Genomic DNA, 22007 nt, shown 5'->3' with positions numbered 1-22007 from the left:
GTGTTTTATAGAGTCAAGAAGAAGGGTGTATTTGGACACTGGTCAAGTGTAAGTAATGTTTTATAGAGTCAGGAAGAAGGGTGTATTTGGACACTGGTCAAGTATATATAAGTAATTTGTTATAGAGCCTCTTGTTTTATCTTAAATTTGAAAAAAAAAATCTATTTTAAATGATATGAAAATATTATGTTTATTGAGAGCAGAATCTATCTTAATTATTATGATATAAACTGATAATTACAAACTTGGTACATTGTCTAAAACAGAGTTCATTTTTCCTGCTTGACTACCACTTCATTGAGGATGAGGAGATTCACCTGATGGTGCCTAATACTTCCAAGGGATCCACGTAAGTCTTGTTAGAATGGATATGATTGATCACTGGAAACAATGTCAATGTAAAAAGGGATATGATTGGTCATTTGAACCAGACTGAGTGTCAATGAATTTGATTTGTCAATTGAGCCAATATCAATATAACTGTGTATGATTGATTTTATGGTACCCATTAAAATTAAGGGACTGGAAATCGTTTTTATTTTATCAATAACACCACTATCAACCAGGTCTAATTCATTGTAATGTTTGTGATCCAGGTTGTTTGGACTCTTGGTTGACCACATCAGCGCTCTGGTAGAGGAATGGTACCCTGGCCTGACGAGTCTGGACCCAGTCCAAGGGAGAGAACTCCTGGTACAGCTTGTACCCTGTACTGGGTGTGCAGGTACTGATATCTATTGTTAGACAAGGGGTTGGTAGGGTGACTAATTATAGGAATTTAAAAAATAAATAAAACAAAAGTAATTATCTCACACATGATTTTGGACCATTTTAGACAGTTTTCTGCTTATTTGAAGTTAATATGTTTAAATTTCCAAGCCAGGATAAGAAGACCTACATTGTAATAACACCATATACAATATATTTTTAGGTCACCTGAGACAAAGTCTCAAGTGACCTATTCTTATCGCCTTTTGTCCGTCGTCCGTCGTCCGTCCGTAAACAATTTACATTTTCAACATCTTCTCCAAAACCACTGAACCAAATTCAATGAAATTTCGCAGGGAGCTTCTATGGCTAATGTTCAACTAAAATTGTGAATTATATGGTCCCCATCCCCCAGGGGCCTGAGGGGCGGGGCCAAAAAGGGTCAAATTGACAAAAATTTCAAAAATCTTCTTCTCTACTCTCAGATATGGTAGAATCAAATACTCTTCATAGATGGAAGGATCTTAAGGTGCTTTACCAAAATTGTGAATTTCATGACCCTGGGGTCTCACGTTTGCCCCTGGGGAGGGGGTAAACTTTACTATAGTTTATATAGGGAAATCACATTTTTGACTATTATTTGTTGGATTTGTATTGGAATTCATTCTAACTTGTATCAAATTATCAGCATGGGATGACAGTTTGATGGTATGTACATGTTGGCCCTAGTTGACCCCCAGGGGCTGGTGGGCGGGGCCAAAAAGGGTCAAATTGACTAAAATTTCAAAAATCTTCTTCTCTACTCTCAGATATGGTAGAATCAAATACTCTTCATAGATGGAAGGATCTTAAGGTGCTTTACCAACATTGTGAATTTCATGACCCTGGGGTCTCACGTTTGCCCCTGGGGAGGGAGTAAACTTTACTATAGTTTATATAGGGAAATCACATTTTTGACTATTATTTGTTGGATTTGTATTGGAATTCATTCTAACTTGGTTCAAATTATCAGCATGAGATGACAGTTTGATGGTATGTACATGTTGGCCCTAGTTGACCCCCAGGGGCTGGTGGGCGGGGCCAAAAAGGGTCAAATTGACTAAAATTTCAAAAATCTTCTTCTCTACTCTCAGATATGGTAGAATCAAATACTCTTCATAGATGGAAGGATCTTAAGGTGCTTTACCAAAATTGTGAATTTCATGACCCTGGGGTCTCACGTTTGCCCCTGGGGAGGGGGTAAACTTTACTATAGTTTATATAGGGAAATAACATTTTTGACTATTATTTGTTGAATTTGTATTGGAATTCATTCTAACTTTGTTAACATTATCAGTTTGGGATGACAGTTTGATGGTAGGTACATGTTGGCCATGACTGACCCCCAGGGGCTGATGGGTGGGGTCAAAAAGGGTCAAATTAACAGAAATTTCAAAAATCTTCTTCTTACAGCCCAAATAAAGTAGAATTAAATACTCTTCACAGATCGAAGGGTCTTAAGGTGCTTTACCATAATTGTGAATTTCCTAGCCCTGGGGTCTCGCGTTTGCCCCATGGGGGGGGGGGGGGGGGGGGGGGGGGGGGGGATAAACTTTACTATAGTTATAGGGAAATCACAATTTTGACTATCATTTGTTTTATTTGTTTTGAAATTCATTCTTTCATTCAAATTTACTGAAATGTTTCAAAAATCAGGTGACCGTTAAGGCCCATGGGCCTCTTGTTTTATGTGGTTTAACATCCTTGCAGCAGTCAGGGACAGGGTGATTGATATTGAACAATCTCAGAAATAGTGATAGCGTTATGATCTGGCAGTAGATAAACTTTTTATCCCTTACACAGATGTGGAAGTCCAGAAGCGTTATGATCTGGCAGTAGATATAGAGGTTACACAACGAGTGATTGTCGGATATGGAATTTGTTCCACACAAGTAAGTAATTTTTTTAAAGTTACAAAAGACACAAGCTTTAGCGAGTGTCTTTTGCAACTTTTAAATAATAACTTACGAGTGTGAAATAAATTCCATATCCAACAATCACGAGTCGTGTGACCTGTTTCTACCACAATAATATCAGCTTGAATCAAAGGGAAACGTGGCAAAGTATAATTTCGCGTATGCAAATAAAGTGTACCGGTGACGTCCGGGACCTTGTGATGTGATGTCATTCGATTATTGATGATGTCAATAACAATTGCAGCTTGGGCCATGATTTGTTTTGTTTAACGTCCTATTAACAGCCCAGGTCATTTAAGGACATGACAGGATTTGGAGGTGGAGGAAATCCTGAGTACCCGGAGAAAAACCAACAGCCTACGGTCAGTACCTGGCAACTGCCCCACGTAGGTTTCGAACTCGCAACCCAGACGTGGAGGGCTAGTGTTAAAGTGTTGGGACACTTTAACCACTCGGCCACCGCGGCCCCTCAGCTTGGGCCAAAGTTCGAATTCTTGACCAATCAAAAGACCGGAAAGTCATACACTAGTGGTAGATAACATATATTTATCCAACAGTCGGGACATTTATACAATGGGTTGAGAGTGGATTAACATGGCGTATTGTGGTAGATAAACTTTTTTATCCCTTACACAGATGAGGAAGACCAGAAGCACTTCCTGCTGGACGATCTACTGGACCAGACCAAACATGGAATGGAGATCTACTGTGATGTACACAAGGGTAACGTCCCTTTATCAGAGCTGGTATGTGTAGCAGTCTTACCAAAGGTCATTTAATGATTTGTTACATGAGGATGGTTATCACCGGGGCCATTTTATTGTGCTACCTCACAAAAATGTCTGAACTTGAACATTGTAGTATAACATTAGTTAAGAATGAAAATGTCCTGTTTGACCATTGATGGATAAAGGTCTGTGGACTCTGAACCTGGGGACAGGTGTCGTTTATGTCTATATGATGGTAATATTATAATCGCACATGTCTTCACTTCGTTGGTCAAACTCAATTTGCAACAATACTGTGTTATCCTATTGTCTTTTGCTCCCTATTCTGGCAGCAACTGAAAAAAATGGCTGTGGAATACATAAACATTTTTTGTTATAATGTCATTTTAATTTAGTAGATTGTAAAGATGTGTTCACCTTTGACATTAATATAATCATCAGTTTTAATGTATTTCATCTAAATGTATGCCTTCAACAACAATTACAACACCAGCCACTATCATCAATGTACCACGAGAATAGTCAGTATTACAGTATAAACCTAAAGTTTCAGTACAACTGCAAATTTCAAAACACAGCCGCGTAATTCACATATTCATTCTTTTCAATTAGTAACTTTACTTTCTCTAAACAAAATGATCAGAAATGTTTTCAAAGAAAATAACTTTATGGATCGATGAAATGTTTAGAATTATTTGAGATTTCAACATTTTAGGCCCCAGATATCATGCTGAATGATTTAAAACCAGAGCTGCAAGTCGACCAATCCAAGTTCGAATTTGATGAAAGGTAATTTTTTAGATATCCTAAATGGTAACCAATGGAAACACTATACAATACCGATATGTTTGATTGTAAGTTTTAAAAGAATTCTGATGATTACAGATAATTCCAGAAATATCTGTGTGGGAGAGGTGGGAGGTACTTTAATGAGTGGTTGGGAAAAAGCCCCATTTTTCTTGTGTTCTTGATACTAAATATGATTTATCATTTTCAGGATGGTTGATTTCTGAAAAAATGCTTCAAACCCCACCCTCACACCCCCACCCCTTCACACCCCTCACACCCTCACACTCCTCACACCATCACACCCTCACGCGAACACACCTGCACACCCCCCCAGCCGGCACAGCCGCACACCCCGCACACCAACCCCAACCGCACACCGAACACCCCACACCCCACACCCGAACCCCAACACCCGCACACCGCACCCTCACACCCGGACACAAGAACACCCGGGAAACCTGGCCCCGGGCCAAGTCCTGGCGTAACTACAGAAAAGGAAAAAAACCCTAGGGGTTTTTCAGGTTTCCCCCCTCGCAGCCCCTCCACCCCCGGTTTCCCTCCCTTTTTTCCGGGGTTTTCCCCCCCCCAAAGCCGGTTTCCCCCTTTTCCCCCCAAAATCGCCTAAACCCCCCCAAACAGCCCTCCCCAACCATGAATGAAAATTCCGGCCATTACAATCCCTTCCCCCGCGTATCTTCACTCCCCCCCCTTTCCCCCCCACATGGAGAATTTTGGGAATTCCCTTTCCCCAACCCCAGGGGGTTCACCTAACCCCCAGACTTCTTTAACCAAAACCCCAAAGGAACCCAAATTTAAAAATTTTTTGTTTCCAAAAACCCTATCCCTAACGAAATTCCAACTGCCATCACCAACCAGTTCGACATTGCAGAAAGTAATTTTTTAGTATCCAAAGCCCATGTAAACCACCTTCAATACCATATGCTGTTGAAGTTTAGAAGGATTGATGAAAAGAAATTCCAGAAATTACGGTGGACACGGCGGGGCCTCAGGCGGAAAAGCCCCCCCTTTCTGTGTCCCGTGTCCTAATTGCACACCGTGTAGTGCAGGTCCTGAACAAGGTCATCCCCACCCCACCCCAACCCCTTCACACCCCTACACCCTCAGCCCCACACCACACACCCCCCTAACACCCTCTACCTCTGCACACCGGCCAGCCCACACCACCCCCGACCCGCGCAACCCAACCTAACACCCCCACCCTCTCCACCTTCTCCTCCCTTCCCTACCGCTGCACCCTCCACCGTTAAGGCCCCCCCCCCCCCCCCTCCACCCAACACCCTCACCCTCCCACCCCCCCCCAACCCCCCACAGCCCCCCCCACCCCTCCCCCCCAACCCCCACCCCCCCAACCTACCCCCCCCCTCACACCCGCCCCCCCCTCACCCCTACACCCCCACCCTCACCCTGCCCCACACCCCCCTCCACACCCCCCCCACCCCCCTCCCCCGAACAGCCCACCCCCTGCCACCCGATGAAAGGACCCAGCCACCCGACGTCACGCCCACCCCCCAACCAACAAACCCACCCCGCAACCCCCGGCAACAACACGATAGTCACACGCCGCACACCACACCCCACCCAGACACCGGCATCACACCCACCCCAGGCCGCCGAAGCGAAACCTCGAACCGTAACCCCGCCCCCCCGACACCCAAAACCCCAACCCAACCCCCACCCCACAAACAACCCCCAACCCCCCACCGGCACCCAAAAAAAGACCCCCCCCCGAAACCACGACCCCCCACACCCTAACCCCACCCCAACCCAACCCACCCAACCCGCCCACGGGCCACCGCTAAACCGCACCCCAACGGGAACAACCCCCACCGCCACCCACCCAATCCCCACCCACCACGCCCCTGCACACCCCCCTCACACCCAGTGAACCCCTCACCACACCGCACACCTCACACCCAAAACCACACGCCCCTCCTCACATTCATCATGCCCCTCACACCCCTCACACCCCCACATCCTCACACCCCTCACACCCTTCCAAACCTCACGCCCTCACATCCCTCACATCCTCACACCCCCAAACCCTCACATCCTCACACCCCTCACACTCTCACACCCTTCCACACCTCACACCCCTCACATCCTCACACCCTCACACCCCCCACACCCCTCACACCCTCACACCCCTCACATCCTCACACCCCTCACATCCTCACACCCTCACACCCTCACACCCCTCACACTCTCACACCTCTCACATTCTCACACCCTTCACACCCCTCACACTCTCACACCCTTCCACACCTCACACCCCTCAGTATAATAATTTTGTAATAACCCTTAGGTTATTCCTATTTCCACAAGATCTCTGATTTACCCTTTGTTCATTTGTTGATTTTAGATAATTATTTCAATAATATTTCAGTTTTAATTACAGGTGAAATATCTTCTTTTGTAGAAGTTTTGTTATCATATTCATTTTCAAATAAAGGCCTTTCCCTAGTGTAAAAGTTTAGTACCATATTCATCCTCAAATTATCCCTCCCCTAGTGTAAAAGTTTAGTACCATATTCATCATCAAATTATCCCCTCCTCTAGTGTAAAAGTTTAGTACCATATTCATCCTCAAATAAATCCCTCCCCTAGTGTAAAAGTTTAGTACCATATTCATCCTCAAATTATCCCCTCCTCTAGTGTAAAAGTTTAGTACCATATTCATCCTCAAATTATCCCCTCCTCTAGTGTAAAAGTTTAGTACCGTATTCATCCTCAAATTAGCCCCTCCTCTAGTGTAAAAGTTTAGTACCATATTCATCCTCAAATTAGCCCCTCCTCTAGTGTAAAAGTTTAGTACCGTATTCATCCTCAAATTATCCCCTCCTCTAGTGTAAAAGTTTAGTACCGTATTCATCCTCAAATTAGCCCCTCCTCTAGTGTAAAAGTTTAGTACCATATTCATCCTCAAATTAGCCCCTCCTCTAGTGTAAAAGTTTAGTACCATATTCATCCTCAAATTATCCCCTCCTCTAGTGTAAAAGTTTAGTACCATATTCATCCTCAAATTAGCCCCTCCTCTAGTGTAAAAGTTTAGTACCATATTCATCCTCAAATTAGCCCCTCCTCTAGTGTAAAAGTTTAGTACCATATTCATCCTCAAATTAGCCCCTCCTCTAGTGTAAAAGTTTAGTACCATATTCATCCTCAAATTAGCCCCTCCTCTAGTGTAAAAGTTTAGTACCGTATTCATCCTCAAATTAGCCCCTCCTCTAGTGTAAAAGTTTAGTACCATATTCATCCTCAAATTAGCCCCTCCTCTAGTGTAAAAGTTTAGTACCATATTCATCCTCAAATTAGCCCCTCCTCTAGTGTAAAAGTTTAGTACCATATTCATCCTCAAATTAGCCCCTCCTCTAGTGTAAAAGTTTAGTACCATATTCATCCTCAAATTATCCCCTCCTCTAGTGTAAAAGTTTAGTACCGTATTCATCCTCAAATTATCCCCTCCTCTAGTGTAAAAGTTTAGTACCGTATTCATCCTCAAATTAGCCCCTCCTCTAGTGTAAAAGTTTAGTACCATATTCATCCTCAAATTAGCCCCTCCTCTAGTGTAAAAGTTTAGTACCGTATTCATCCTCAAATTATCCCCTCCTCTAGTGTAAAAGTGTAGCACATTTAAGTCTGGAGAGGGATTACTTGTGAACCACGTTTAACTAATTATAATTTAAGAATCATGTTTCTGTATAAATGAAGAAGGAGGTTTACTTGTAGACAAATGCTTAACTATTTGTAGATAAATATCAGGGTAATTAAGCGTTTCTTATTTTAGTCCTGACAACCTGTTGGGAGACGGTGGTTACGGGGCTGTGTACCGAGGGACCTACAAAGGACAGGTGAGGAGGGTTAAATTAGTAACACGAAAAATAAATCCTGGTTAATAAATGTGTGAGAAATTCTGAAAATTGGTTGGGAATAAATTGTTCAACTGTTTTGATTGCAATGAAAGAACAAAAAAAATCATATCCTGTGTATCAAAGTTTTAAGCTTATTATTTTTCTGTTTTTTTTTTTTTTTGTATTTCTAATGTTCATACTGTGTTGGTTAATAGACAGATATAGGTGTAGACTGGAATGGCAGGTGTCTGAATGTACTTGTATATATATAATTATGGTGAGGTGGTCATTAAGATATTTTATATTGATTAATGGCCCAATGACATGAAAAAGAATTGTAAGCTATAGAATGATATAGTCATTATTTAAAGAAATTTTAGTTACTGAAAGTTAGAGAGTTTAATTCCAACATTCTAGGTGAAAAGCAAATTACCAATAACTTGACAACCTCATTTTTAGCTCACCTGCCCGAAGGGCAAGTGAGCTTATGCCGTGGCGCGGCGTCCGTCGTCCGTCCGGCCATCCGGCCGTCCATCCGTCGTCAACTTTTCCATTCAAGCAACTTCTTCTCAATAACCAAAAGGCCCAGAGACCTAATATTGGGCCTGTAGCATGCTGGGGGGAAGGGCTACCAAGTTTGTTCAAATGAATGACCTTGACTTTCATTCAAGGTCACAGGGGTCGAATATGCTAAAAAAAATTAAACGACTTCTGCTAAATAGTCAAAAGACCCATGGACTTGATATTGGGTCTGTAGCATGCTGAGGTGAAGGGCTACCAAGTTTGTTCCAATGAATGACCTTGACCTTCATTCAAGGTCACAGGAGTCAAAAAGGCTAAAATATTTAAACAACTTCTTCTCAATAACCAAGACGCCCAGGGAATTGATATTGGGTCTGTAGCATGCTGGGTAAAGGGCTACCAAGTTTGTTCAAATGAATGACCTTGACCTTCATTCAAGGTCACAGGAGTCCAAAAGGCTAAAATCTTTAAACGACTTCTTCTCAATAACCAAGAGTCCCAGGGAATTGATATTGGGTCTGTAGCATGCTGCTGTAAAGGGCTACGAAGTGTGTTCAAATGAATGACCTTGACCTTCATTCAAGGTCACAGGAGTCAAAAAGGCTAAAATCTTTAAATGACTTCTTCTCAATAACCAACAGTCCCAGAGACCTAATATTTGGCCTGTAGCATGCTGGGGTGAAGGGTTCTCAATTTTGTTCAAATAAATAACCTTGACCTTCATTCAAGGTCACAGGAGTCAAAAAGGCTAAAATCTTTAAACGACTTCTTCTCAATAACCAAGAGTCCCATGGAGTTGATATTGGGTCTGTAAATTGCTGGGGTAAAGGGCTACCAAGTTTGTTCAAATGAATGACCTTGACCTTCATTCAAGGTTACAGGAGTCAAAAAGGCTAAAATCTTTAAACGACTTCTTCTCAATAACCAAGAGTCCCATGGAGTTAATATTGGGTCTGTAGCATGCTGGGGTGAAGGGCTACCAAGTTTTTTCAAATGAATGACCCTGACTCACATTCAAGGTCACGTCGATCAAGTATGCTTAAATCTTTAAATGACTTTTAGTGAAAAGCCAAAGTGCAAAGAGACATTATATTGGTCCTGTAGCATGCTTTCAAATAACTGCAGGATTCATATATGAAAAGATCACTGCATTGCAGGTGAGCGATTTGGGCCCATTGGGCCCTTGTTAAAAAATCAAATTCATTGTAAACTTTAATTATATAGTGTTCAGTGTTATGACACAGATAGGTGTGGACAATTTGTTGTTTTAGGCCGCGGCCGTGAAAGTGTTCAACGTGGTCGGAGCAGTACACCCTCACAAGATGCAAAGACAGGAGGTAAGGACCAATTAAAATAAGTAAACCTTTCCATTTTGGCCTGTAAGCTCACCTGGTCTAATCAGAACCTGTAGTCTGTCTTACAATGTATGCTATAGAACAGAATTTGGTCGTTATTTGGCGGAGTTATGGCCCCTTGAATGTAATTTTTGGAGGTTTCCGTGAAATAACGGCAACAACTATTATCAGATTACCCCCTCACGGAAGGGGGGAACGCAGGGATATAAATTCTAAGAATTAGCTAGTTTAAAAACAAATCTAACATCAACTATCAGTATATATGGATGAATTCTTATCAAGTGGCTGTTAAGGCCCATGGGCTTTTTGTTTCTTTTGAATTAGGACATGTTTGTTAAATCAACAATTATTTTATATTTTAATTATTTTGTATATAACCTAAATGTGCTAGCTATGCTTTTTTAAAAGACAATCTATATCAGCAATAATATTATTTTCAGGCCACTGTACTTAGGTGTTTGAATCACCCCAGCATTGTGTCACTTTTAGGGGTCAGCTTTCAGCCCCGTGTCATCGTCCTAGAGCTGGCTCCTAAGGGATCCCTGGGAAATGTTCTCAAATCTGGCCGACCACTAGATCGTATCATGCAACACAGGATAGCCCTACAGGTAAGTGTTAGTCTGCCCCCTGTACCATACTGTGGTGTATAATGGTATTTACATATTTTATCAGATCTAACTTATTCTGGTGTTTTTGGCACTTAAAACATTTAGCTAAGTTGTGATTGCACTAACAGTAGTTTCTGTAATAATATTGCTACAAGCATTGTCATCATCACACTAATCTGTTAAAATTCATCAGTGTGCTAAAATTTGAGTGTTTTATAATATTATATGCTTACATCATCATATCATTCACACATTACCTTATAGCCTGTCATAATCACACTTCATGTTAATCAGTTTTTCAGACATTCCTTTGTTCCAAGAACAAATGCATGATGTTTTTGGTTCCCTGTCCTGGTATATAGTGATAGGGAGGTGTGGTAGAGGGTGATCAATTACAACTGTGTGATGTAGACAGAAATATCTCAATCTTTTTCACTATACATTTACAGGTGGCCGAGGGCCTGGTCTATCTACATCAGTTGATGGTCGTTTACCGAGACATGAAACCGGACAACGTTCTCATCTATAGTCTGGACCTCAACTGTTCTGTAAGTCTGACCTCAGCTGTTCTGTAAGTCTGACCTCAACTGTTCTGTAAGTCTGACCTCAACTGTTCTGTAAGTCTGACCTCAACTGTTCTGTAAGTCTTGATCTCAACTGTTCAGTAAGTCTGACCTCAACTGTTCTGTAAGTATGACCTCAACTGTTCTGTAAGTCTGACCTCAACTGTTCTGTAAGTCTGACCTCAAATCACCTGTAAGTCTGACCTCAACTGTTCTGTAAATCCTGACCTCAACTGTTTTGTAAGTCTGACCTCAACTGTTCTGTAAGTCTGACCTCAACTGTTCTGTAAGTCTGACCTCAACTGTTCTGTAAGTCTGACCTCAACTGTTCTGTAAGTCTGACCTAAGTCTGACCTCAACTGTTCTGTAAGTCTGACCTCAACTGTTCTGTAAATCTGGACCTCAACTGTTCTGTAAGTCTGACCTCAACAGTTCTGTAAGTCTGACCTCAACTGTTCTGTAAGTATGACCTCAACTGTTCTGTAAGTCTGACCTCAACTGTTCTGTAAGTCTGACCTCAACTGTTCTGTAAGTCTGACCTCAAATCACCTGTAAGTCTGACCTCAACTGTTCTGTAAATCTGGACCTCAACTGTTCTGTAAGTCTGACCTCAACTGTTCTGTAAGTCTGACCTCAACTGTTCTGTAAGTCTGACCTCAACTGTTCTGTAAGTCTGACCTCAACTGTTCTGTAAGTCTGACCTCAACTGTTCTGTAAATCTGGACCTCAACTGTTCTGTAAGTCTGACCTCAACTGTTCTGTAAGTCTGACCTCAACTGTTCTGTAAATCTGGACCTCAACTGTTCTGTAAGTCTGACCTCAACTGTTCTGTAAGTCTGACCTCAAATCACCTGTATGTCTTGACCTCAACTCCCCTGTAAATATTACATATTTATTGTACCTAAACTCACAAGAAAGTCTGCCCTCAAATAAGCTGTAATTCTGACCTCAACTCGCAAGTAAGTCTTGACCTCAACTCACCTGTAAGTCTTACCTCAACTCACCTGTAAGTCTTACCTCAAATAACCTGTAAGTCTTGATCTCAACTCACCTATAAGTCAGACCTCAACTCGCAAGTTAGTCTGCCCTCCACTCAACTGTAAGTCTGACCTCAATTCACCTGTAATTCAGACCTCAACTCACATGTCAGTCTTACCGGAAGTGTCCTCTAAGTCTGACCACTACTCATCTGTAACTTCGATCTCTACTTACCTGTATGTCTGCCCTCATCTCACCTGTAACTTTGATTTATAAACTGTTTGTACACACAGATAAATGTTGTGATGTAGATTTATAAACTGTTTCAACACAGATAAATGCCAAGGTTTCTGACTATGGAATCGCACGGTTCGCCACGTTGGATGGACTGTTGGCCCAGGAAGGGACACCTGCCTACCGAGCACCCGAGGTCATCCGAGGAGAGCCCTACTCCTTCACTGTAGGTATCATACCATATATGGAGAGTCCTACTCCTTCACTGTAGGTATCATACCATATATGGAGAGTCCTACTCCTTCACTGTAGGTATCATACCATGTATGGAGAGTCCTACTCCTTCACTGTAGGTATCATACCATATATGGAGAGTCCTACTCCTTCACTGTAGGTATCATACCATGTATGGAGAGTCCTACTCCTTCACTGTAGGTATCATACCATATATGGAGTCCTACTCCTTCACTGTAGGTATCATACCATATATGGAGAGTCCTACTCCTTCACTGTAGGTATCATACCATATATGGAGAGTCCTACTCCTTCACTGTAGGTATCATACCATGTATGGAGAGTCCTACTCCTTCACTGTAGGTATCATACCATATATGGAGAGTCCTACTCCTTCACTGTAGGTATCATACCATGTATGGAGAGTCCTACTCCTTCACTGTAGGTATCATACCATGTATGGAGAGTCCTACTCCTTCACTGTAGGTATCATACCATATATGGAGAGTCCTACTCCTTCACTGTAGGTATCATACCATATATGGAGAGTCCTACTCCTTCACTGTAGGTATCATACCATATATGGAAAGCCCTACTCCTTCACTGTAGGTATCATACCATATATGGAGAGTCCTACTCCTTCAATGTAGGTATCATACCATATAAGGAGAGACCTACTCCTTCACTTTAGGTACCGATATATCATACCATATATGGAGAGTCCTACTCCTTCACTGTAGGTATCATACCATATATGGAGAGTCCTACTCCTTCACTGTAGGTATCATACCATATATGGAGAGTCCTACACCTTTACTGTAGGTATCATACCATATATGGAGAGTCCTACTCCTTTACTGTAGGTATCATACCATATATGGAGAGTCCTACTCCTTCACTGTAGGTATCATACCATATATGGAGAGTCCTACACCTTTACTGTAGGTATCATACCATATATGGAGAGTCCTACTCCTTTACTGTAAGTATCATACCATATATGGAGTCCTACTCTTTCACTTATGATCATTAGACTTATTTATCTGTTAGTGGAACAGTGCTCTAATATACACATTTGATGCACAAGATACAGAGCCTTAACTCGAACAGAAATCAAATACACCCATGTAAATGTATAAGGTAGCATACACCTTAACTCAGACAAATATCAGATGTACACATGTAAATGTACAAGGTAGCATACACCCTTAACTCAAACATCAGATGTACATATGTAAATGTACAAGGTAGCATACACCCTTAACTCAGACAAACATCAGATATACACATGTAAATGTACAAGGTAGCATACACCCTTAACTCAGACAAACATCAGATGTACACATGTAAATGTACAAGGTAGAATACACCCTTAACTCAGACAAACATCAGATATACACATGTAAATGTACAAGGTAGAATACACCCTTAACTCAGACAAACATCAGATGTACACATGTAAATGTACAATATAGCATACACCCTTAACTCAGACAAACATCAGATATACACATGTAAATGTACAAGGTAGCATACACCCTTAACTCAGACAAACATCAGATATACACATGTAAATGTACAAGGTAGAATACACCCTTAACTCAGACAAACATCAGATGTACACATGTAAATGTACAAGGTAGCATACACCCTTAACTCAGACAAACATCAGATATACACATGTAAATGTACAAGGTAGAATACACCCTTAACTCAGACAAACATCAGATGTACACATGTAAATGTACAATATAGCATACACCCTTAACTCAGACAAACATCAGATATACACATGTAAATGTACAAGGTAGAATACACCCTTAACTCAAACATCAGATGTACACATGTAAATGTACAATATAGCATACACCCTTCACTCTGACAAATATCAGATATACACATGTAAATGTACAATATAGCATACACCCTTAACTCAGACAAATATCAGATATACACATGTAAATGTACAATATAGCATACACCATTAACTCAGACAAACATCAGATATACACATGTAAATGTACAAGGTAGCATACACCCTTAACTCAAACATCAGATGTACACATGTAAATGTACAAGGTAGGATACACCCTTAACTCTGACAAACATCAGATATACACATATAAATGTACAAGGTAGCATACACCCTTAACTCAGACAAATATCATATATACACATGTAAATGTACAAGGTAGGATACACCCTTAACTCTGACAAACATCAGATATACACATGTAAATGTACAAGGTAGCATACACCCTTAACTCAGACAAATATCATATATACACATGTAAATGTACAAGGTAGCATACACCCTTAACTCAGACAAATATCAGATGTACACATGTAAATGTACAAGGTAGCATACACCCTTAACTCAGACAAATATCAGATGTACACATGTAAATGTACAAGGTAGAATACACCCTTAACTCAGACAAACATCAGATATACACATGTAAATGTACAAGGTAGCATACACCCTTAACTCAGACAAACATCAGATACACCCATGTAAATGTACAAGGTAGAATACACCCTTAACTCAGACAAACATCAGATATACACATGTAAATGTACAAGGTAGCATACACCCTTAACTCAGACAAACATCAGATATACACATGTAAATGTACAAGGTAGCATACACCCTTCACTCTGACAAATATCAGATATACACATGTAAATGTACAATATAGCATACACCCTTAACTCAGACAAATATCAGATATACACATGTAAATGTACAATATAGCATACACCATTAACTCAGACAAACATCAGATGTACACATGTAAATGTACAATACAGTGGACCCTCGATAATCCGAACACCTTCGTTCCCAGCCCAAACCGTCCGGATTACGAGTTTTCCGGACTACCGAATTTCGTCTACCAGGTCCAAAAAAAATTGTTGTGTAAGAGTTATCTCCCTTGATTATATACAATACGGGACGTTTTAATGACGTTTCATAAACACGTCTAATAGTCAGTCTTTTTAAAAAATAAATATACTTATGTTCTTGATATGATTCTTGTTTTCTTTTATTTTGTAGAAACTTAAAAAATAAACAATGTTTTTAAAAGAACATGTGAAGTGAAAGTTGTTTTATTTATAGCGGGCATATGTGACCTACAAACAACACACATGGGTTACGTCCCAGAGGTTCACAAACGAGTAGAAATTACATACGTTAAATACCTGAAATGAAAGACCCACTATGTACAATGTACGTTTTTTTACGTAAATTATGAACCTGAAATGAAAGACCCGGTTTTTACAACTTACCAACAGTCTGTGTTTTTGTGGGTTTTTTTTACTGTAAGTTAAAAACCTGAAATAAACGAACTGCTATGTACATTGTACGTTTGTTACGTAAATCAGAAACGTGAAATGAAAGACCAACTATGTACAACTTACCATTAGTCCATGCTTTTTTATATGATTTTTACGTAAGTATGAAGATACAATGAATAAGTTGCAATGTGTAGTTTGGTATGTTCACAGTCTTTATATAAGAAGTTATCGCATCACGTTACGCCCATTTATTCTGATTGGATAATAATAATAAAAACTATTCACAATATTGTGTGTTTTTAATCGTGTAAATAAAATTCAGACATACGCCACGTAATAATTAACATTAATTTATGTGGTGAATCGTAACTCACTTTGCTGTACCAGAAACTCCAAGCTACCTATTTAAAAGTACGCGACACCAGCGAGAACTACCCAAGCTGTCCGATAATTATTAAACCCGTATTCACTTAACAATGTGACACTTACTGAAGTAAATCAGCGGTATCTGACGACTTATTAGTGACTGGTCAAATAGATTATTGGGCGAAAAGAAAAGCAATGTACCGTTATAAAAACAGAGCTACATTGTAACACAGGTAAACACCCGGGGCTATGACCTGGCAGCGGTCGCTATGACTACGCACAGTGTCAAGCGATAGTCTGTACAGCTGTCGACACGGGTGACTTGCCCGACATTTTTCTCTCCTCGTGGTGAAAAAATCGTCCGGATTAGCGGGGGAAATTTACTAATGAAAAGTACTTTCCGTTCCCAAAATGGGCTTCCGGAATCGGAAACCGAATTTCCGGACTGGTGAGTACAAATAACGTTACGGAAATCCGTTCCCGTGCTATTCCGTCCGGACTGCGAGTTTTCCGGACTATCGGCGTCCGGATTATCGCGGGTCCACTGTATAGCATACACCCTTAACTCAGACAAACATCAGATATACACATGTAAATGTACAAGGTAGCATACACCCTTAACTCAGGCAAACATCAGATGTACACATGTAAATGTACAAGGTAGCATACACCCTTAACTCAGACAAATATCAGATGTACACATGTAAATGTACAAGGTAGCATACACCCTTAACTCAGGCAAACATCAGATGTACACATGTAAATGTACAAGGTAGCATACACCCTTAACTTTTTGTATTCCAGGCAGACGTGTTTTCCTATGGAATCACACTTTATGCTCTCCTCACTAGTGGACGACATCCGTTTGATGAATTTGAGTTCAAAAGTGAGATGGACAGAGCCATCGCTGAGGTATACATTGTGAAGTGGAAATGGAGAAATCTCAGAGTACCTTTTGTAGTTGGAATATGTAAAATGTATTTCATGATATACCTTATTTTAGATTTTCATTAGCCTATACTATTGTTGTCATGGCAACTATACTAGTACTTAAAATATTGGCATGATTGGCCCTATTTATCCTGAAGTGAGCCCATCCCCTAGTGTGGGAGTTAAGTATAGTCATTAAAGTTTGGTACTGTGAACCACTTGTATCTTATTCTAAAATTGATGATTCTGCCAAAGTCCGGTAGCATTACTGAATGTCTGCTCAGTTCGATATCTCAATTACAGGTATAGAGTCCTATCATCATATCAAAATCGATATTATTAAGTTTTTAGATATTTTATCTTTAAATTGTTTGAAGTAATATTTCAGTAATTCCTATAAATTGTCATCTGTTTATAGGGGGTGACGATGTCGGCTATCACCCAGCGTGGAGCCAGTCCCTGGCCAGACATGGAGAGTTTACTGAACGAATGTCTGTACAACTCACCGGACAAGAGACTCCAGGTGAGGGACAGCAGGAGACAGATCTAGTGATTTTAACCTGTCTGATGAGTCTTGATAAAGTTGTTCAGGGCCTGTTATAATACTTGACAAAGATTTTCAAGGCTGTTATGATGCTTGACAAAGATGTTCAAGGCCAGCTATAACACATGACAAAGATGTTCAAGGCCTGTTATAACACTTCAAAAGACATTCAAGGCCTTTTATCACACTTGATAAAGTTGTTCAAGGCCTGTTATGACACTTGACATAGATATTGAAGGGCTGTTATGACACTTGCGAAAGTTGTTCAAGGCCTGTAATAATGCTTGACAAAGATGTTCAAGGCTGTTATAACACTTAACATGGATGTTCAAGGCCTTTATAACACTTGGTAAAGTTGTTCAAGGCCTGTTATGACACTTGACAAAGATGTCCAAGGCCTGTTATGACACTTTATAAAGTTGTTCAAGGACTGTTATGACACTTGACTAAGATGTTCAAAGCCTGTTATGACACTTTATAAAGATGTTCAAGGCCTGTTATGACACTTTATAAAGATGTTCAAAGCCTGTTATGACACTTTATAAAGTTGTTCAAGGACTGTTATGACACTTGACTAAGATGTTCAAAGCCTGTTATGACACTTTATAAAGATATTCATGGCCTGTTATAACACTTGACAAAGATGTTCAAGGCCTGTTATGACACTTTATACTTTATAAAGATGTTCAAGGCCTGTTATGACACTTTATAAAGATGTTCAAAGCCTGTTATATTACTTGCTACAGTACGCATGTGGGTTAATGTTGCGTCCCGTTTTGTTGCTCATTAGTGTATTCATGTAAAAAATACATTGTTGTACATTGTTGCAACTTGTACATTCCAATGACGTCACATTGTTTACAGATCCCGCGTTGTGTCTGCACTGCCTGACACGAAGGCTTCATTCTGTGTTTTTTGGTGTTTTTGTTAGTTTTCTTACAATTCAATTGATCAGGTATGATTAAACAACCCCAATCAATATGAGGTGTGAATGCAATTTTAAGTTTAAACGGCATGTTGCGAAAAATACTTGAACTTTCACTTTGACAGCGCATTCGTGATCGGAACTTCGATCGGCTGTCATGGCAACGACGAGGACGATGGTTTTATCACAGTGTCGAATTTACAAACTTGCATGTACAGCCGAAAACGTCTAACTATACCTAATGTCTTTGGAAATCATCTGTAAATAATTATTTGAATTAATTACGATCCATTGCATTCGTTTATTAACGTTTGTTCTTTTCTATATGCCGATTTCGATACTTAAAACACTGAAGAGTTCCAATATTGGAGAATGAACATTAACACTTGCTCTATAAATCGTCCTGGAGCACCCGAATACCCTAAATCAATAACTATGAAACAGGTAAGAGCGTGAAGGTAATTGTATGAGAACAACGAAAAGTGCTGTACATTCTTACGAAAATGACAAACATCGTCAAAATTACTTAAAAAGTAGTCAATTAATCGGCACTTCGTCAATTAAGACCAGTTTGTAACGCCGTTATGTAACCATACTTGAATAAATAGAAGAATGTACAGCACTTTTTCTCGGTTTCTTAGCACGATGAATAAGTGCATCATATTTGTTTGTACGACAAAATACGTTGGTCGGGTGCTCTGGCCATATTTACCGACCAAGTGTTAATGTAGTCCTTCGTGCCGGTCACGTGACCACGCGAGAACAGGAGAACCGACGAAAACATCCCGATAAAGACGTTGGACACCTAACATTAAAATCCGATCAAGAAAACAAACAGAACTTACCGGGAAATCATTAAATATTGAATTTATATGAAAACATGACGATTTTTGTTCTTTTTAATTATAAATGCAACATTAACCCACATGCGTAATGTGATTATTTATATGTTATAGTCCAAGGACATTGTTAAACGTTTGAAGAACCCAGATGTCCTCAGTCTAAGGAGTTTTGCCCTTGTGTCCAAATCAGCATCACTGGAATGTTTTACAGTTCAGGTGAGTTATATATATGTTACAAAGTCAGCTTCACTCAGGTGTTTTACAGTTCAGGTAAGTAATGTTCTAAATTCAACATCACTCGAGCGCTTCACAATTTAAGGTGATTATTATATTAGATAGTGTCAGGATCTCTTGACTTCCACAGGTCGGGTAAGAACCATGTGAGATATACAAATCACGGTCACTCATTGACAAGTGCTTCACATTTCCTTAGAGTACACTAAAGTGTGAAATCCAGGGTCATTTGTAATACTTCACAGTTCCAAAGAGTATCAATAATGTTGAATACTATGACAAGTAATTGACGAGTGATTCCATGGTGATTTATCATGTTACACACTAGGTGATTCCGTGGTGATTCATGTTACTAGGTGATTCCGTGGTGATTTATCATGTTACACACTAGGTGATTCCGTGGTGATTTATCATGTTATACACTTGGTGATTCCGTGGTGATTTATCATGTTATACACTAGGTGATTCCGTGGTGATTTATCATGTTACACACTAGGTGATTCCGTGGTGATTTATCATGTTACACACTAGGTGATTCCGTGGTGATTTATCATGTTACACACTAGATGATTCCGTGGTGATTTATCATGTTACACACTAGATGATTCCATGGTGATTTATCATGTTACACACTGGGTGATTCTGTAATCATGTTTTAATGTTACAGGAGAGTGATCAACAGACCCCAGTTTTGTGGTTTACCAGTGGGTCCATGGAGCATGTTGAGCTTTCTCGTATCAACCTTGTTGACCCATCCCTCAAACACCAGGTAAGTAAAATCTGTCTATGGTCTATCCGTCAGTGCGTTCATCCCTCTGTCCCTCCGTAAACAATTCTTGTTATCACTATTTCTCAGAAAGAGCTAAGGGATCTTTCTCAAATTCCATATGTGAATTCCCCATGGTTCCTTGTTATGTGTATTGCATTTTGGAACAGATCAGAGAACAACATGGCCAACAGGCAGCCGTCTTGTATTTTGACAATTGAAGTTTGTTTTGCTTGTTATCAAAATTCATATGTAGATTCCCCTTTTTACCTAGTTATGCATATTCCTGTATAGGACCAACCCTGAAAGCAACATGGCCAACAGGCAGTTATCTAGAAGTTTCATTAACAATTTCTTGAAGTACTAAATGGCCATTATGGGGTCTTTCTCAAATTTGACTGATATATGGATCATTCAATGGTAGACGCCAAGATCCCTCTGGGATCTCTTGTTTTCACTTCCATATCAAAATATGGTTTTACATACAGATTGATTATATTTGCATGCTCGGGCAATAAATTTTTCCAAATTTGATATGAACGTATGATATTCAACATATTGACTGTGGAACTTTGTCATGACCCTGGGACTCACCTGTTTAAAAAGTTCAGTAAAGATAATGACATATGATATAATGAATAATGATTTTCCTCATAATTACTGGAATAATAATATTGTCAATACAATTTAAATTATAACGTGTTCAAAAATATCACTCAAATTATCTCTCGAATATCTACTTTTCTCACAGATTTGTGCTATTGTTACCTCAGTCTGGATATGTCTGTGTTATATATATTAGCTATGTCTTTCTGGTACCTGTACAATCATGTAAATTCAATTTACATGTTAATTGTAGCAATTGCATTCAAGCAGAACCCTTATTATCGAATATTCTAATGACGTCAAAATCTAATATTCTAATTATTTATTCATTAACCTCTGAAAAAACACGGTCTTCGGTATCAACAGGGTACCTACTTTCCACATGGGCGGATCCTTTGTCTCCAGCCGATCACACGTGGGTTCCTGTTAGTTGGCAGTCAGCAGTCACGAATCTGGGTGTATGATACGCACTCCTGCAAGTTCCGCCATTCCTCCAGTCTCCTGCCTGATCATGTGCTCTGTATCAAGCATATACGAGGGTAAGTGTGTGTTGTATGTAAAAACTGTTCAGAGGAGCTATAGCCATACCCCTGGTGTTGGTGTCCGTAGACAGCTAGGTTAAAGTTTTTATAACAGTGTTGTGTCAATACTAATGAGGATACAGCTTAGGTATTTGATATGTGTGTTCCTTGTGACAAGACCTTTCCATTGGTACTACATTTGCGGACCTGCTGAACTTAGCCTTGACCTTTGACCTAATATAACCTTGGCCACTGTATGTAAACGTATGGAATGTGGCTTTCATATTTGACATATGTTTTCCTAGTGACAAGACCTTTCAATTGGTTCTACATTTGCAGACTTAACTGACTTTGAGCGTGACCTTTGACCTACTCTAAAAAAATAGTTCTGAATGTCAACCCACTTCAAGAAATACATTTATATGTATCTTTG

At 40.0% G+C, this 22007-nt stretch overlaps 1 protein-coding gene across 3 annotated transcripts in view; it reads left to right on the top strand.

The window, feature by feature from the left end:
- LOC117341478 (leucine-rich repeat serine/threonine-protein kinase 2-like) overlaps positions 1 to 22007 on the top strand; it is an 80591-nt gene that overhangs the window by 50474 nt on the left and 8110 nt on the right. For all 3 annotated transcript variants that reach the window (XM_033903346.1, XM_033903347.1, XM_033903345.1), the window contains 14 exons: positions 267 to 349; positions 597 to 724; positions 3300 to 3409; positions 4107 to 4180; positions 7986 to 8049; positions 9843 to 9908; positions 10367 to 10534; positions 10984 to 11082; positions 12410 to 12535; positions 17011 to 17118; positions 17555 to 17659; positions 19562 to 19663; positions 20349 to 20450; positions 21420 to 21592. In XM_033903346.1, the coding sequence (XP_033759237.1) occupies positions 267 to 349; positions 597 to 724; positions 3300 to 3409; positions 4107 to 4180; positions 7986 to 8049; positions 9843 to 9908; positions 10367 to 10534; positions 10984 to 11082; positions 12410 to 12535; positions 17011 to 17118; positions 17555 to 17659; positions 19562 to 19663; positions 20349 to 20450; positions 21420 to 21592 (1508 nt within the window). The remainder of the gene's footprint in view (positions 1 to 266; positions 350 to 596; positions 725 to 3299; positions 3410 to 4106; positions 4181 to 7985; positions 8050 to 9842; positions 9909 to 10366; positions 10535 to 10983; positions 11083 to 12409; positions 12536 to 17010; positions 17119 to 17554; positions 17660 to 19561; positions 19664 to 20348; positions 20451 to 21419; positions 21593 to 22007) is intronic.

This window comes from Pecten maximus, chromosome 13, assembly GCF_902652985.1.
Source record: "Pecten maximus chromosome 13, xPecMax1.1, whole genome shotgun sequence".
NCBI classification, from domain to species: Eukaryota; Metazoa; Mollusca; class Bivalvia; order Pectinida; family Pectinidae; genus Pecten; species Pecten maximus.
This window is presented reverse-complemented; position numbering and strand designations above follow the sequence as displayed.